This window comes from Salmo trutta, chromosome 15, assembly GCF_901001165.1.
Source record: "Salmo trutta chromosome 15, fSalTru1.1, whole genome shotgun sequence".
In the NCBI taxonomy this organism is placed as follows: Eukaryota; Metazoa; Chordata; class Actinopteri; order Salmoniformes; family Salmonidae; genus Salmo; species Salmo trutta.
In genome coordinates, this window is record NC_042971.1 from 52,320,433 (window position 1) to 52,339,441 (window position 19,009).

The window sequence follows — 19,009 nt, forward strand, 5'->3', positions numbered from 1 at the left end:
CGGATGAAAAGCGTGCCCAAAGTAAACTGCATGTTACTCAGGCCCAGAAGCTAGGATATGCATATAATTGGTAGATTTGGATAGAAAACACTCTAAAGTTTCTAAAACTTGAATATTGATATTCCTGTAGTTTGAATTTGGCACGCTGCCATTTCACTGGATATTGTCAAATCGATCCCGCTAAAGGGATTGGCGCGTGAAGGGATCCATAAGAGGTTTTAATACATGTGTGGCTGGTAGCCTTAGGTCTGCCTCACCGCGCACAGAATGGAATTCGCAACACAACAAGCTCCTGGGTTATTAAAAAGTGTATTATCTTGATTTAATAATTTTACACATTTACAAATAATGAGGAAACACTGGTCCTCAGATTTAGTTCTTAGTCCTTAGATTTAGTTGTAGTGTACAGTCCACACCATAGACAGAGAGGAGACAGGACTGTCTGGAGCCTTTGTGAGCCAGACCAAGACCCAACTCATGACAGCAAAACATACGGTTACCCAGAACAACACCAAGGCCTGCCAAAGACTGGGATGATGATTTCCACAGTCTTTAATAAATGTACTAGAACTGAGAGCTACTGTGATGTACAGCTTGGCATAAGCGCTATACTGTACATACATGTCACATCAAAGTGACAAGTCAATCATCATCAATTATCCTACATTACATTCTGCAAAGTCCTGAAAGACACAGACTTCATGGTTTTCTCATCAACAAACCACCCACACAGTCTACTCTACACAGACTGTAGGATAGATCCACACACAGTCAGAACGTCATTAAATTAATTAAACTAATCTCCACTGACCTTCAAGAGTCACTCACAGACAGACAGACAGACAGACAGACAGACAGACAGACAGACAGACAGACAGACAGACAGACAGACACTACATGAGATTTTTTTTCAGGCGTCCTGATGAGAGCAGATATGTGCTAGATGTCTCCACAGCCACATATTCTAGATTCCATGTTTCTGCTATTCTTAGGATGGTGGCTAACTACAGAGTACATACAGTACACTGATAATCATTATCATTGCATCCCTGATCATGGTTCACTGGGCAATTTCTGGAACAAACAGAGTATCAGTGACTTCCTGCAGGGCAAACACAAACATGTGTGCATGTACACACGCGCATACACACACAAACACACACAAACACCTGCAGCCATTCCATCTGTAAGTAGGACAACAGGACACAAAAGAAAGCAGAGAAAATGGTCAACGTTTCATATCAGCCATGTGTGTGTGTGTGTGTATGTATGTACAGTGTATGTATGTACAGTTGAAGTCGGAAGTTTACATACACCTTAGTCAAATACATTTAAAATCAGTTTTTCACAATTCTTGACAATTAATCCTAGTAAGAATTCCCTGTCTTAGGTCAGTTAGGATCACCACTGTATTTTAAGAATGTGAAATGTCAGAATAATAGTAGAGAGAATTATTTATTTCAGCTTTTATTTCTTTCATCACATTCCCAGTGGGTCAGAAGTTTACATACACTCAATTAGTATTTGGTAGCATTGCCTTTAAATTGTTTAACTTGGGTCAAACGTTTGGGTAGCCTTCCACAAGCTTCCCACAATAAGTTGGGTGAATTTTAGCCCATTCCTCCTGACAGAGCTGGTGTTACTGAGTCAGGTTTGTAGGCCTCCTTGCTCGCACACGCTTTTTCAGTTCTGCCCACAGATTTTCTATAGGATTGAGGTTAGGGCTTTGTGATGGCCACTCTAATACCTTGACTTTGTTTTCCTTAAGCCATTTTGCCACAACTTTGGAAGTATGCTTGGGGTCATTGTCCATTTGGAAGACCAATTTGCAAACAAGCTTTAACTTCCTGACTGATGTCTTAACCTCTCTGGGCTAGGTGGGACGATTATTTTGGACCAAACCTACATTTGTTATTGAAGTAGAAGTCCTGGGAGTGCATTCTGACGAAGAACATCAAAGGTAATCAAACTTTTCTAATAGTAAATCTGATTTTGGTGAAGGCTAAACTGGGTGGGTGTCTAAATAGCTAGCCCTGTGATGCCGGGCTATCTACTGAGAATATTGTAAAATGTGCTTTCACCGAAAAGCTATTTTAAAATCGGACATATCGAGTGCATAGAGGAGTTCTGTATCTAAAATTCTTAAAATAATTGTTATGTTTTTTGTGAACGTTTATCGTGAGTAATTTAGTAAATTCACCGGAGGTTTGCGGGGGGTATGCTAGTTCTGAACGTCACATGCTAATGTAAAAAAGCTGGTTTTTGATATAAATATGAACTTGATTGAACAAAACATGTATGCATTGTATAACATAATGTCCTAGGGTTGTCATCTGATGAAGATCATCAAAGGTTAGTGCTGCATTTAGCTGTCTTCTGGGTTTTTGTGACATTATATGCTAGCTTGAAAAATGGGTGTCTGATTATTTCTGGCTGGGTACTCTGCTGACATAATCTAATGTTTTGCTTTCGCTGTAAAGCACTCAATGAGCTGTACTCCACCATGAGCAAACAGGAAAACGCTCATCCAGAAGTGGCACTCCTAGTGGCTGGAAACTTAAATTAGTTTTACCAAATTTCTATCAGCATGTTAAATGTGCAACGAGAGGGAAAAAAACTCGAGGCCACCTTTACTCCACACACAGAGTCGAGTACAAAGCTCTCCCTCGCACTCCATTTGGCAAATCAGAATTATGGTCAATCCTCCTGATTCCTGCTTACAAGCAAAAATTTAAGCAGGAAGCACCAGTGACTAGATCAATAAAAAGTGGTCAGATGAAGCAGATGGCATTGAGGAGTACACCACATCAGTCATTGGCTTTATAAATAAGTGCATCGATGACGTCGTCCCCAAAGTGATCGTACGTACATACCACAACCAGAAGCCATGGATTACAGGCAACATCCACACTGAGCTAAAGGCTAGAGTTGCTGCTTTCAATGAGCGGGACTCTAACCTGGAAGCTTATAAGAAATCCCGCTATCCCCTCCGACAAACCATCAAACAGGCAAAGCATCAATACAGGACTAAGATCGAATCGTACTACACCAGCTCCGATGCTCGTTAGATGTGGCAGGGCTTGCAAACCATTACAAACTACAAAGGGAAGCACAGCCGAGAGCTGCCCAGTGACACAAGCCTACCAGACAAGCTAAACTACTTCTATGCTCGCTTCAAGGCAAATAACACGGAAACATGCATGAGAGCACCAGCTGTTCCGAACGACTGTTTGATCACGCTCTCCGCAGCAGATGTGAGTAAGACCTTTAAACAGGTCAACAGTCACAAGGATGCAGGGCCAGACGGATTACCAAGACGTGTACTGCGAGTATGCACTGACCAACTGGCAAGTGTCTTCACTGACATTTGCAACCTCTCCCTTTCTGAGACCACCATAGTCCCTGTGTCCAAGAACACTGCTTAAATGACTACCGACCAGTAGCACTCACATCAGTAGCCATGAAGTGCTTTGAAAGGCTGGTCATGGCTTACATCAACACCATTATCCCAGAAACCCTAGACCCACGCCAATTTGCATACCGTCCTAAGGGCTCACACTCAAAGAACTACAGGAGTACAGTCAGAGCCAGTCACACACACACACACACACACACACACACACACACACACACACACACACACACACACACACACACACACACACACACACACACACACACACACACACACACACGCCATTCCTTTCATGTGGTCCAGCCAGGTGTGTGTGTGACTGGCTCTGACTGTACTCCTGTAGTTCTTTGAGTGTGAGCCCTCCCTGTCTCCTAACTGGACCGGACCCTAAACTTAAGTAAACTCTGTGTATCTACAGTACTGTAGTGTAGTCTCTCCCCCTAATGTTTTAGTGTTGTCACAATACCAGCATTTTGACTTCGATACCGATACCAGGTTTAGTATGTGTGTGTGTATATAAACTGCAGTGTGTGTGTGTGTGTGTGTGTGTGTGTGTGTGTGTGTGTGTGTGTGTGTGTGTGTGTGTATAGAAATGTCCTCTCACTGTCAACTGAGTTTATTTTCAGCAAACTTAACGTGTGTAAATATTTGTATGAACATAACAAGATTCAACAACTGAGACATAAACTGAACAAGTTCCACAGACATGTGACTAACAGAAATTGAATAATGTGTCCCTGAACAAAGGACGGGGGTCAAATCATGCACAGAACGAGCAGTATGGCTGGTGGCATTGTCATGCTGGAGGGTCATGTCAGGATGAGCAAATTGAGCAAATTGTCAGTGAAGAGCACTTTTTGCCAGTCCTGTCTGGTCCAGCAACGGTGGGTTTGTTCCCATAGGCGACGTTGTTGCCGGTGATGTCTGGTGAGGACCTGCCTTACAACAGGCCTACAAGCCCTCAGCCTCTCTCAGCCTATTGCAGACAGTCTGAGCACTGATGGAGGGATTGTGCGTTCCTGGTGTAACTCGGGCAGTTGTTGTTGCCATCCTGTACCTGTCCCGCAGGTGTGATGTTTGGATGTACCGATCCTGTGCAGGTGTTGTTACACGTGGTCTGCCACTGCGAGGACAATCAGCTGTCCGTCCTGTCTCCCTGTAGCGCTTTCTTAGGTGTCTCGCAGTACGGACATTGCAATTTATTGCCCTGGCCACATCTGCAGTCCTCATGCCTCCTTGCAGCATGCCTAAGGCACATTCATGCAGATGAGCAGGGACCCTGGGCATCTTTCTTTTGGTGTTTTTCAGAGTCAGTAGAAAGGCCTCTTTAGTGTCCTAAGTTTTCATAACTGTGATCTTAATTGCCTACCATCTGTAAGCTGTTAGTGTCTTAACAACCGTTCCACAGGTGCATGTTCATTAATTGTTTATGGTTCATTGAACAAGCATGGGAAACTGTGTTTAAACCCTTTACAATGAAGATCTGTGAAGTTATTTGGATTTTTACGAATTATCTTTGAAAGGCAGGGTCCTGAAAAAGGGCCGTTTCTTTTTTTGCTGAGTTTATACACACACACACACACACACACACACACACACACACACACACACCTGCCATCCCTTTCATGTGGTCCAGCCAGGTGTGTGTGTGTGCGTGTGTGTGTAGATGACTGGCTCTGACTGTACTCCTGTAGTCATTTGAGTGTAAGCCCTGCCTGTCTCCCGACTAACCTAACTACACAATTTGTCCTCCTGCCCTGTCATGTCCTCCCCTGTCTTGCCCTGCTCTGTCCTGTCCTCCCTTGTCCTTTCTAGGGTCGCAAAGGGAGGGTATATTACTGGAAACTTTCTAAATTTACCAGTAAACTACCAGAATTTTGTTATCTTTCAAGGATTTCATATAATCTATCACATGCCATCTAGTGGCCATTATGGGTACTTCAGATTATCACAGGTGTCTGTAATTATCTCTGGTTCTCTGTGTGGCCTTATCACATGTCAATTATATGAAATAATTAAATAAGATGATTTTACAAAAACATTTTAGCTGTAGCCTGTGTGTGTCTCTGAGTGTGGTTTCTGCTTATCACCCAAACAGGCCAGTTTCACACATCCTGCTTCTCTTTCCTGACCACAGTGGCTGCTAGGGACCGATATCAGCCACCATTTTGGTTCTAGGGTCAAGGTTAGGGTTTGGGTCGGAAACATTATCAGCGCTCAGAAAGGGAGGAACTTCGTGGATAGAACAGCATGTCTATTTTTGTGAGAAACAGATTTTGACTTCTGCCTCCCTTAAAGACACAGAAACACACACACACACACACACACACACACACACACACACACACACACACACACACACAGAGAGAGAGAGTTGGTGATAAACATTGGTAGGTTAATAGATGAGTTCCCTCTGTACAATGTACCGGCACTTTGAAGACTTGGTATAACAGAGGTAGACCAGTCAAGTCCTGGTAACTGAGGCAGCTGAGGCAGTTGTGACAGTCAGCGTGCACTAGACCAGAGCATGCAGATATCAGGAGAGGAAAAATGTTGGGGAAAATCAATAGCCAAGTCACAAAGAAAAATGGGTTGCACATTGACCTAAAGGAGAATTTAGCTTTTTTTTACAACCAAATATATTTTATATTTTATATTAAAATACAAGTAGTTGAAATCTGTATTACACTTAACAGAGCTTGCACTTATCAGTTGACTGTACATTTAACAATATCCAATCAATTAGAGGAGTGTACAAGTGAACCACTCACTCCAGAGGAAACCAATGGTTAGGTAGGCGAGAGTTAGGTTAATGACTGGACTGACTGGGATTCAACCCAGCTCCCTCACCCCCTTCCTCAGCTCTCCCTCCCTCACCCCTCCTTATCAACAAACACAGGAAACAGGCCTGATGATCAGCCAGCCAGCCAAGCCATTGCACACACAGCAGCACCAAAAGCCTGATAAACACATCTGATTGGCCCTGGAGGCTGTAACATCATAAACAAGCAGGAAGTGACTGTAACCAGTGGGCTACAACAAAAACAACATCATAATGATGTTTCAGTCCCAAAACAACTGCAGATCTGGGGAACTGGATAGGTATAAGCTAAGGCTCCCTGTTGTTATGGGGAGAGAGAGTAACCACAGTTACCAACACTAGGCGATGTGGACAGCCTCACCTGGGGCTTATGCCCAAGGGTGCCATGTATATAGAGCAGTCCGATAGAAATGTGTTATCTAAAAGATATATGGTACTCAGAATAACAAATCCTATCAGCTCTATAATGTAAATTTCGATCTGCAATGTTTCTGATCTAAACATTGGTTGCAACTCACTGACTAAGACCATGCATTAAATCCCAAACCTTGAGTCCACTAAGTATACATGAAGGCCTGTCTGTTTGTTACCCGGCCTTATCAAATAGATGTGTGTCTGGGCCGTATTCACCTCTCAACACTCTCTCCACAGGGACATCTGCTGAGGGAGAGACATCATACACACACAGACAAACTGACTGCAAACAAGAGAGTCTTTAAAGAGCTGAAAATACCCATATATATATATATATATATATATATATATATATATATATATATATATATATATATACAGTTGAAGTCGGAAGTTTACACACACCTTAGCCAAATACATTTAAACTGAGTTTTTCACAATTCCTGACATTTAATCCCAGTAAAAATTACCTGTCTTAGGTCAGTTAGGATCACCACTTTATTTTAAGAATGTGAAATGTCAGAATAATAGTAGAGAGAATGATTTATTTCAGCTTTTATTTCTTTCATCACAATCCCAGTGGGTCAGAAGTTTACATACACTCAATTAGTGTTTCGTAGCACTGCCTTTAAATTGTTTAACTTGGGTCAAATGTTTCGGGGAGCCTTCCACGAGCTTCCCACAATAAGTTCAGTGAATTATGGCCCATTCCTCCTGACAGAGCTGGTGTAACTGAGTCAGGTTTGTAGGCCTCCTTGCTCGCACATGCTTATTCAGTTCTGCCCACACATTTTCTATAGGATTGAATTCAGGGCTTCGTGCTGGCCACTCCAATACCTTGACTTTGCCACAACTTTGGAAGTATGCTTGGGTTCATTGTCCATTTGGAAGACCAATTTGCGCATTGGCACATTCATGCAGATGAGCAGGGACCCTGGGCATCTTTCTTTTGGTGTTTTTCAGAGTCAGTAGAAAGGCCTCTTTAGTGTCCTAAGTTTTCATAACTGTGACCTTAATTGCCTACCGTCTGTAAGCTGTTAGTGTCTTAACGACCGTTCCACAGGTGCATGTTCAATAATTGTTTATGGTTCATTGAACAAGCATGGGAAACAGTGTTTAAACCCTTTACAATGAAGATCTGTGAAGTTATTTGGATTTTTACAAATTATCTTTGAAAGACAGGGTCCTGAAAAAGGGACGTTTCTTTTTTTGCTGAGTTTACATAGGCGTACAGAGGCCCATTATCAGCAACCATCACTCCTGTGTTCTAATGGCACGTTGTGTTAGCTAATCCAAGTTTAACATTTTAAAAGTCTAATTGATCATTAGAAAACCCTTTTGCAATTATGTTAGCACAGCTGAAAACTGTTGTCCTGATTAAAGAAGCAATAAAACTGGCCTTCTTTAGACTAGTTGAGTATCTGGAGCATCAGCATTTGCGGGTTCGATTACTGGCTCAAAATGGCCAGAAACAAAGACCTTTTTTCTGAAACTCGTCAGTCTATTCTTGTTCTGAGAAATGAAAGCTATTGCCAAGAAACTGAACATCTCATACAATGCTGTGTATTGCTCCCTTCACAGAACAGCTCAAACTGGCTCTAACTAGAATAGAAAGAGGAGTGAGAGGCCCCGGTGCACAACTGAGCAAGAGGACAAGTACATTAGTGTCTAGTTTTGAGAAACAAGTCCTCAACTGGCAGCTTCATTAAATAGTACCAGCAAAACACCAGTCTCAACGTCAACAGTGAAGAGGCGACTCCGGGATGCTGGCCTTCTAGGCAGAGTTCCTCTCGGTTATTGTTATCGGTTTCGGGTTTTTTGGCAAGGAAAATATCGGATATCGGTATCGGCCAAAAATGTCATATTGGTGCATCACTAGTTTACATACTGCTTTACTCATCTCATATGCATACTGTATTCTATTCTACTGTATTTTAGTCAATGTCACACCAACATTGCTCAATCTAATATTTATATATTTCTTAATTACATTCTTTGACTTTTAGATTACTGTGTATTGTTGTGAACTGTTAGATACTACTGCACTGTTGGAGCTAGGAACAGAAGCATTTCGCTACACCTGCAATAACATCTGCTAAATATGTATATGTGACCAACACAATTTGATTTAATTTCATTTGAGCAGCTGGGTCTGGGCAGGTGTGATGGCGATGGGGGTGTGAGCAGGTGGGTCTGGGAAGGGGTGATGTTGTGGATGTTGCTGTACATCTGTATGTTGTCTTGTGTATGTTTTGTAGTGTTAAAAAATATATGTTCGTATTTTTATATTTTATTGCTGTTGCATTGTTGAGAAGGAACCTGCAAGTAAGCATTTAATTGGACGGTGTATACCATGTGTATCCTGTAAATATGATTAATAAAACTTGAAACTGCAGTTTGAGATGGCACTGTACCCTGGCAATGTACGATAGACATGGGATGGCACTGTACCCTAGCAGTGTACCATAGACATGGGATGGCACTGTACCCTGGCAGTACCATAGATATGGGATGGCACTGTACCCTGGCAGTACCATAGACATGGGATGGCACTGTACCCTGGCAGTACCATAGACATGGGATGGCACTGTACCCTGGCAGTACCATAGACATGGGATGGCACTGTACCCTGGCAGTACCATAGACATGGGATGGCACTGTACCCTAGCAGTGTACCATAGACATGGGATGGCACTGTACCCTGGCAGTATACCATAGATATGGGATGGCACTGTACCCTGGCAGTATACCATAGATATGGGATGGCACTGTACCCTAGCAGTATACCGTAGACATGGGATGGCACTGTACCCTGGCAGTACCATAGACATGGGATGGCACTGTACCCTGGCAGTACCATAGACATGGGATGGCACTGTACCCTGGCAGTACCATAGACATGGGATGGCACTGTACCCTGGCAGTATACCATAGACATGGGATGGCACTGTACCCTGGCAGTATACCATATACAAGGGATGGCACTGTACCCTGGCAGTGTACCATAGACATGGGATGGCACTGTACGCTGGCAGTATACCGTAGACATGGGACGGCCTTCCCTGTGGCTCAGTTGGTAGAGCATGGTGTGTGCAACGCCAGCATGGTGTGTGCAACGCCAGGGTTGTGGGTTCGATTCCCACGAGGGGCCAGTACAAAAAAATGCATGAAATGAAATTAAATGTATGCATTCACTACTGTAAGTCGCTCTGGATAAGAGCGTCTGCCAAATGACTAAAATGTAAATAATAAAAAAATGGCACTGTAACCTAGCAGTATACCGTAGACATGCTCCTCACGGACAATTACTACAGCAAAAAAGACACACACACAGGGCTGATAAAAAGGTCCAGACACAAACACACACACAGACATCAACCGACATGCTGGAACAAATTTGGGTCAGAAGGATTCAGTGTCAACTCTCATTTCAATCTCTCTGCTCTCCTTTGAGTCAGACAGACAACAGACAGCTAGGCTTCAGCCACCTCAGACAGACAGCAGACAGCTAGGCTTCAGCCACCTCAGACAGACAACAGACAGCTAGGCTTCAGCCACCTCAGACAGACAGCAGACAGCTAGGCTTCAGCCACCTCAGACAGACAACAGACAGCTAGGCTTCAGCCACCTCAGACAGACAGCAGACAGCTAGGCTTCAGCCACCTCAGACAGACAACAGACAGCTAGGCTTCAGCCACCTCAGACAGACAACAGACAGCTAGGCTTCAGCCACCTCAGACAGACAACAGACAGCTAGGCTTCAGCCACCTCAGACAGACAACAGACAGCTAGGCTTCAGCCACCTCAGACAGACAGCAGACAGCTAGGCTTCAGCCACCTCAGACAGACAACAGACAGCTAGGCTTCAGCCACCTCAGACAGACAACAGACAGCTAGGCTTCAGCCACCTCAGACAGACAACAGACAGCTAGGCTTCAGCCACCTCAGACAGACAACAGACAGCTAGGCTTCAGCCACCTCAGACAGACAACAGACAGCTAGGCTTCAGCCACCTCAGACAGACAACAGACAGCTAGGCTTCAGCCACCTCAGACAGACAGCAGACAGCTAGGCTTCAGCCACCTCAGACAGACAACAGGACATAGACATGGAAACTACACAACCATTCACCATACAGATCCTTAAGAGCTGCACCTAAACTCAGAGGAAAAAACACTCAACTTGAAAGACTGAATCCTAACTTCAGATATAAAAAAAATATTACTTGTTAAACAAAATCTCTTTTCCGGAGCAAATACTATATTAGTATTAGTGACAAGCACTTGATAATACCTCAAATCTCCCCGCTGCATCCCCTTTGTGTAGCCGTAATCCTCCCATGCCTCTTGCGACCAGTGGCTGTTGTGCCCTTGGGCTGAATACTATAATTCCCTTCTCCTGGCTGCATGCCGAAGCACCTCTCACTCACATGGCTCTCCGTCACGTGATCAGGTCTTTCTCACAGGCTACAAGTGAAGACAGACACATCGAGGACGCAACTGCACGCATCCTTATCCAAATTCGAGCCGCATATTGAAGATATTGGAAGAACTGTGCACATTTACTTTTCGTTAGCCAACAAGATCAGTAGGCCTAACGAACAGCAAAAGCAATAGCCTATGTCAATCTACTATCCCCATAGTACAAAAGTTGACCTTTTCTATTCTGTGCTAGAAATAAATATTACAAACATGGTCTGGGAAACGTGTGGGATGCGATAGATCCCACATTGATACAACCACTAGCATAAAATACATTTTGTAGTGATTCCGATGTTGATGTAAAGAATATTTGTTGGTCCGTGGTGTGTAATGAGGAGCAAACAGATGCTGCATTACTTATTCCAATTGCTAATAAGCATGCACCCACTAAGAAAATGACTATAAAGATGGTTAAATCCTTGTGGATTGAGGAGGAATTGAAAAATTGTCTGGTTGAGAGGGATGAGGCAAAAGGAATGGCAAATAAGTCTGGCTGCACAACCGATTGGCAAACGCATTGCAAATTGAGAAATCATATGACTAAACTGAATTAAAAATAATAAGAAACTACACTATGAAACAAAGATAAATTACATAAGAATGATAATAAAAACACTTTGGAGCATGGGAAAAAGGCAACCTAATATCTTTGAGAAATTGAAGTAATAGCATTTCTAAGGTATTTGAATAACGCGCCACGGGATTCCACTGGCTGTTGAGTAGGTGGGACGATTTCGTCCCCCCGACCCTAGAGAGGTTAAAGGGTTTTTCTTTATTTTCTACATTGTAAAATTATAGTGAAGACATCAAAACTATGAAATAACACATAGGGAATCGTGTACTAACCAAATAAGTGTTAACTTCCCTGGGCTAGGTCCCACCCTAGTCAACAGCCAGTGGAATTGCGTGGCGCAAAATACAAATACCTAAAAAATGCTATAACTTCAATTTCTCAAACATATGACTATTTTACACCATTTTAAAGACAAGACTCTCGTTAATCTAACCACATTGTCTGATTTCAAAAAGGCTTTACAGCGAAAGCAAAACATTAGATTATGTCAGGAGAGTACCCTGCCAAAAATAATCACACAGCCATTTTCAAAGCAAGCATATATGTCACAAAAACCAAAACCACAGCTAAATGCAGCACTAACCTTTGATGATCTTCATCAGATGACACTCCTAGGACATTATGTTTTGCATGTTTTGCATGCATGTTTTGTTCAATCAAGTTCATATTTATATCAAAAACCAGCTTTTTACATTAGCATGTGATGTTCAGAACTAGCATACCCACCGAAAACTTCCGGTGAATTTACTTAATTACTCATGATAAACGTTCACAAAATACATAACAATTATTTTAAGAATTATAGATACAGAACTCTTTTATGCAATCGCGGTGTCAGATTTTAAAATAGCTTTTCAGCGAAAGCACATTTTGCAATATTCTGAGTACATAGCCCGGCCATCACGGCTAGCTATTTTGACACCCACCAAGTTTGGGACAACCTAAACTCAGAATTACTATTAGAAAAATTGGATTACCTTTGCTGTTCTTTGTCAGAATGCACTCCCAGGACTTCTACTTCAACAACAAATGCTGTTTTGGTTCCAAATAATCCATAGTTATATTCAAATAGCTCCGTTTTGTTAGTGCGTTCAGGTCACTCTCCGAAGGGTGACATGCGAGCGCATTTCATGACAAAAAAATTCAAAATATTCCATTACCGTACTTAGAAGCATGTCAAACGCTGTTTAAAATCAATTTTTATGCTATTTTTCTCATAAAATAGCGATAATATTCCAACCGGGCAACGTTGTATTCATTCAAAGGCTGAAAGAAAAAAATTGAGAATTCTCATGAACGTGCATCTCCAGTGTCACTGTCCCCAGGCTGACCACTCACAAATTCTCCTGCTGTTCTTCGCCCAGAGACAGCAGACACCCCATTACACTTTCTGGCGGCTTCTGAGAGCCAATGGGAGCCTTAGAAAGTGTCACGTAACAGCACAGATGCTGTATTTTCGATAGAGATGCAACAGAAGGACAACAAATTGTCAGACAGGGCACTTCCTGTATGGAATCTTCTCAGGTTTTGGCCTGCCATATGAGTTCTGTTATACTCACAGACACCATTCAAACAGTTTTAGAAACTTTAGAGTGTTTTCTATCCAAATCTACTAATTATATGCATATTCTAGTTTCTGGGCAGGAGTAGTAACCAGATTAAATCGGGTACGTTTTTTATCCGGCCGTGAAAATACTGCCCCCTAGCCCCAACAGGTTAACCTGTTAGGGCTAGGGGGCAGTATTTACACGGCCGGATAAAAAACGTACCCGATTTAATCTGGTTACTACTCCTGCCCAGTAACTAGAATATGCATATAATTATTGGCTTTGGATAGAAAACACCCTAAAGTTTCTAAAACTGTTTGAATGGTGTCTGTGAGTATAACAGAACTCATATGGCAGGCAAAAACCTGAGAAGATTCTGAACAAGAAGTGGCCTGTCTGACAAGTTCTTGTTAATCTTGGCTCTTTTTATTGAAGACTGAGGATCTTTGCTGTAACGTGACACTTCCTACGGCTCCCATAGGCTCTCAGAACCCGGGAAAAAGCTGAATGATATCGAGGCAGCGCCAGGCTGAAACACATTATCGCGTTTGGAAAGTGGCCGATCAGAGGGCCGTCAGACTAAGGCTCGTGCACGAGGGGATCCCATGCTTTTACTTTCTCTCTCGTTGAATGTAAACAGGCTTTGCCGGTCGGAATATTATCGCTTTTTTACGAGAAAAGTGGCATAAAAATGTATTTTAAACAGCAGTTGACATGCTTCGAAGGACGGTAATGGAATATTTCGATTTTTTTTGTCACGAAATGCGCCATGCTCGTAACCCTTATTTACCCTTTCGGATAGTGTCTTGAACGCACAAACAAAACGCCGCTATTTGGATATAACAATGGATTATTTGGGACCAAACCAACATTTGTTATTGAAGTAGAAGTCCTGGGAGTGCATTCTGACGAAGACAGCAAAGGTAATAACATTTTTCTTATAGTAAATCTGACTTTGGTGAATGCTAAACTTGCTGGGTGTCTAAATAGCTAGCCCTGTGATGCCGGGCTATCTACTTAGAATATTGCAAAATGTGCCTTCACCGAAAAGCTATTTTAAAATCGGACATATCGAGTGCATAGAGGAGTTCTGTATCTATAATTCTTAAAATAATTGTTATGTTTTTTGTGAACGTTTATCGTGAGTAATTTAGTAAATTCACCGGAAGTGTTCGGTGGGAATGCTAGTCACATGCTAGTCACCTGCTAATGTAAAAAGCTGGTTTTTGTAACAACAGTTGTCATGGAGAGAAGACCAAGGCGCAGCAGGTATGTGAATACTCATATTTAATTTAAAATAAAGGAGTAGAGTATTCACTTAACAACAAAAAAGGTGACAACAGTGACAGTTCTACAGGCTAATACAAGCAGTGTAAAAAACAACCACCCACAACCCCACAAGGCAAAGTAGGCACCTTATGTGTGACTCCCAATCAACCACAACCCTCTACAGCTGTGCTTGATTGGAAGTCACACGGCCAAAATCAATGAAACAATAACAAACACACACTCCCTTCTGCCACGTCCTGACCCAACTACCCCCTCTACTGGTCAGGACGTGACAGTTTTTGATATAAATATGAACTTGATTGAACAGACATGCATGTATTGTATAACATAATGTCCTAAGATTGTCATCTGATGAAGATCATCAAAGGTTAGTGCTGCATTTAGCTGTGGTTTGGGTTTATGTGACATTATATGCTAGCTTGAAAAATGGGTGTCTGATTATTTCTGGCTGGGTACTCTGCTGACATAATCTAATGTTTTGCTTTTGTTGTAAAGCCTTTTTGAAATCGGACAGTGTGGTTAGATTAACGAGAGTCTTGTCTTTAACCTCTACGGGCCACGGTGGCAGTATTGAGCATTTTGAAAAAAATACGTGCCCATTTTTAACTGCCTCCTACACCAACTCAGAAGCTAGGATATGCATATTATTAACACATTCGGATAGAAAACACTCTGAATTTTCTAAAACAGTTTGAATGGTGTCTGTAAGTATAACAAAACTCATATTGCAGGCAAAAACCTGAGAAAAATAGATTTTAAAAAAATGAGAATTTTGTGGCTGTACTATTTAGTGTCATTGTTTATTAGATACCATAGTGAGAAAGGATTCAGTTCGCAACTCCTACGGATTCCACTAGATGTCAGCGATCTTTATAAAGTTGTTTGAAGCTTCCATGATTAACAGGGAGCAAATATGAATGCATTGAAGTTGACGTCCGTGGGATGTCGTCACTTCCATTATGGCCTGCACCTGCGCAATCATGAGACACGGGACATTTTTCAAAAACGTTTTTCTAGACACAGGTGAGGTCGGGTTGAAACATTACTGATGTTTCACGTTAAAATGCTGTAAAATAGTCATATGTTTGAGAAATTGAAGTAATAGCATTTCTAAGGTATTTGAATAACGCACCACGGGATTCAACTGGTTGTTGAGTAGGTGGGACGCTTGCCCAGAGAGGTTAACTTATCCTCTGCAGCAGAAGTAAATCTGGGTCTTCCTTTCCTGTGGCGGTCCTCGTGAGAGTCAGTTTCATCATAGCGCTTGATGGTTTTTTCAACTGCACTTGAAGAAACTTTCAAAGTTTTGGACATTTTCCGGACTGACTGACCTTCATGTCTTAAATTAATGATGGACTGTCATTTCTCTTTGCTTATTAGAGCTGTTCTTGCCATAATTTGGACTTGGTCTTTTACCAAATAGGGCTATCTTCTGTATACCAGCCCTACCTTGTCACAACACAACTGATTGGCTCAAAAGCATTAAGTAGGAAAGAAATTCCGCAAATTCATTTTTAACAAGGCACACCTGTTAATTGAAATGCATTCCAGGTGACTACCTCATGAAGCTGGTTGAGAGAATGCCAAGAGTGTGCAAAGCTGTCATCAAGGCAAAGGGTGGCTACTTTGAAGAACGTCAAATATAAAATATATTTTGATTTGTTTAAAAAATGTTTGATTACTACATGATTCCATATGTGTTATTTTATAGTTTTGATGTCTCCACTATTATTCTACAATGTAGAAAACAGTAAAAATAAAGAAAAACCACGGAATGAGTAGGTGTGTACAAACTTTTGACAGGTACTGTATATCTGACCAAATTATGAAAGACAACAAGATTGTGGGGCTGTTTTGTTAGACTTCAGTGTGGCTTCTGACATTATGGATCATAGTCTGCTGCTGGAAAAACGTATGTGTTATGGCTTTACACCCCCTGCTATATTGTGGATAAAGAGTTACCTGTCTAACAGAAAACAGAGGGTGTTCTTTAATGGAAGCCTCTCCATAATCCAGGTAGAATCAGGAATTCCCCAGGGCAGCTGTCTAGGCCCCTTACTTTTATCAATCTTTAGCGACATGCCACCGCTTTACAACAGGTGTAGAGCCTAACTGGCAAACATATACAGCGTGTGAGTTTCAAGTTAGAGAAGATAATTTTCACCATAAAAATAAACCTTTATAATAAAAGCATTGCGTGCATAATAGCATTTGTGGTCACTTTTGAGAATGGTGTTTTCCTGCTAATTGAACATTTGCGCTTATAGCTTATTGCTGTGTGCGCATTGCTGTGCTTATACTGTGAAGAAATAGAGCAATAGTTGATCAACATTTTAAGCTAAACGTTCTCATCTGTGGTGTCAGGCTCATTGCTTAAAACAGTATTTTTTTTTATTTAGTATTTATCATGGATCCACCTTACTCTTCCTGGGGTCGAGCAACATTAAGGCAGTTACTGTATATAAATGTAAGCAAGGTTTGAAATGATGTTTTAGTTAAATATTATTTCTGTCCGGGCTTCTTGCAGTCAATTTGCAGTCTACAAATTATTTGTAGTTATGTTCCGGCCCCCTGACCATCCGCTCGAGCTGAATCTAGTTGATGATCCCTGCTGTAGAGCATGTTAATAGCCTGTGCATTACTTTCCAACAGTGAGTTTAACGATAAACGTAGTAGTGTGTGTGCGTGCCTGTATGTATGGTGTGTGCGCACCTCCAAATTCCACTCACCATGGAAGAAGCTCTTGACTTTGACGTATCCCACGCTGAGCCGCAGGACAGACAATTTGTCCAACCTACCCCTGACCTCTGGGGAGAAGGGCAGCAGGCTGGTCAGCCGGTCCAGCTCCCCGTTCAGACGGTCCCGGTGACGTTTTGAAGGGTTGGTCTTTACCACACCATCACCTGGAGCATGCTTCAGACTGGGGACAGGAGAGGAGGGGAGAGGGCGGAATTAGTAATCTACTGAACAGAGCTGAACTGCGGATGATGGTCAGAGGCTTTAGCTCAGAGGGTTAACAGGCTGGGGACAGACCAGAGAGAACAAGGGAAGGTTAGTAATCTACTGAACACAGCTGAACTGCAGCTGATGGTCAGATACTTTAGCTCAGAGGGTTAACAGGCTGGGGACAGACCAGAGAGGACAAGGGAAGGTTAGGAATCTACTGAACACAGACTTTGGACTACTAGAGTATATGATTGTCAGTAGCAAGCTAACACAGTCTTGTGGTGAACAGACAACCCAGGTTCAAAACCAGTCAGTCACCAGTCAGTCACATTGGAGCCATGACACAAATTCTGTCAGGTGATGCTTATCAGCTGCTGGGGTCATTCCGGAGAGGAGGTGGTCAAAGGAAGTGAAGTGTAATAGATTGGATACCTGGTCAGTCACACTTACAGTACCAGTCAAAAGTTTGGGCACACCTACTCATTCAAGGGTTTTTCTTTATTTTTACTATTTTTGACATTGGAGAATAATAGTGAAGACATCAAAACTATGAAATAACACATGTAGTAACCAAAAAAGTGTTAAACAAATCAAAATATATTTTATATTTGAGATTCTTCAAAGTACCCACTCTTTGCCTTGATGACAGCTTTGCACACTCTTGGCATTCTCTCAACCAGCTTCACCTGAAATGCTTTTCCAACAGCCTTGAAGGAGTTCCCACATATACTAAGCACTTTTTGGCTGCTTTTCCTTCACTCTGTGGTCCAACTCATCCCAAACCTTCTCAAATGGGTTGAGATCGGGTGATTGTGGAGGCCAGGTCATCTGATGCAGCACTCCATCACTCTCCTTGGTCAAATAGCCCTTACACAGCCTGGATGTGTGTTGGGTCATTGTCCTGTTGAAAAACAAATTATAATCCCACTAAGTGCAAACCAGATGGGATGGCGTATTGCTGCAGAATGCTGTCATAGTCATGCTGGTTAAGTGCGCCTTGAATAAAAAAAATAATCACAGAATGTATCACCAGCAAAGCAACCCCACACCATCACACCTCCATGCTTCACGGTGGGAACCACACATGCAGGGATAATCCGTTCACCTACTCTGTGTCTCAAACAGACATGGCAGTTGGAACCAAAAATCGGACATTTGGACTCATCAGGCCAAAGGACAGATTTCCAGGTCTAATGTTCATTGCTCGTGTTTCTTGGCCCAAGCAAGTCTCCTTTTCTTATTGGTGTCCTTCACCAGTAGTTTCTTTGCATTAATTCGACCATGAAGGCCTGATTCACACAGTCCACTCTGAACAGTTGATGTTAAGTTGTGTCTGTTACTTGAAATCTGAGAATAATTTATTTGGGCTGCAATTTCTGAGGCTGGTAACTCTAATGAACTTGTCCTCTGCAGCAGAGATAACGCTGGGTCTTCCTTTCCTGTGGCGGTCCTCATGAGAGCCAGTTTCATCCTAGCGCTTGATGGTTTTTGCGACTGCACTTGAAGAAACTTTCAAAGTTC

At 42.3% G+C, this 19,009-nt stretch overlaps 1 protein-coding gene across 1 annotated transcript in view; it reads right to left on the reverse strand.

Annotated features, from left to right (window-relative positions):
* The window catches only part of LOC115149310 (aryl hydrocarbon receptor), a 95,189-nt gene that overhangs the window by 19,758 nt on the left and 56,422 nt on the right, over positions 1–19,009 (reverse strand). The window contains exon 2 of the mRNA XM_029692063.1: positions 17,272–17,462. Coding sequence (XP_029547923.1) covers positions 17,272–17,462 — 191 coding nt within the window. The remainder of the gene's footprint in view (positions 1–17,271; positions 17,463–19,009) is intronic.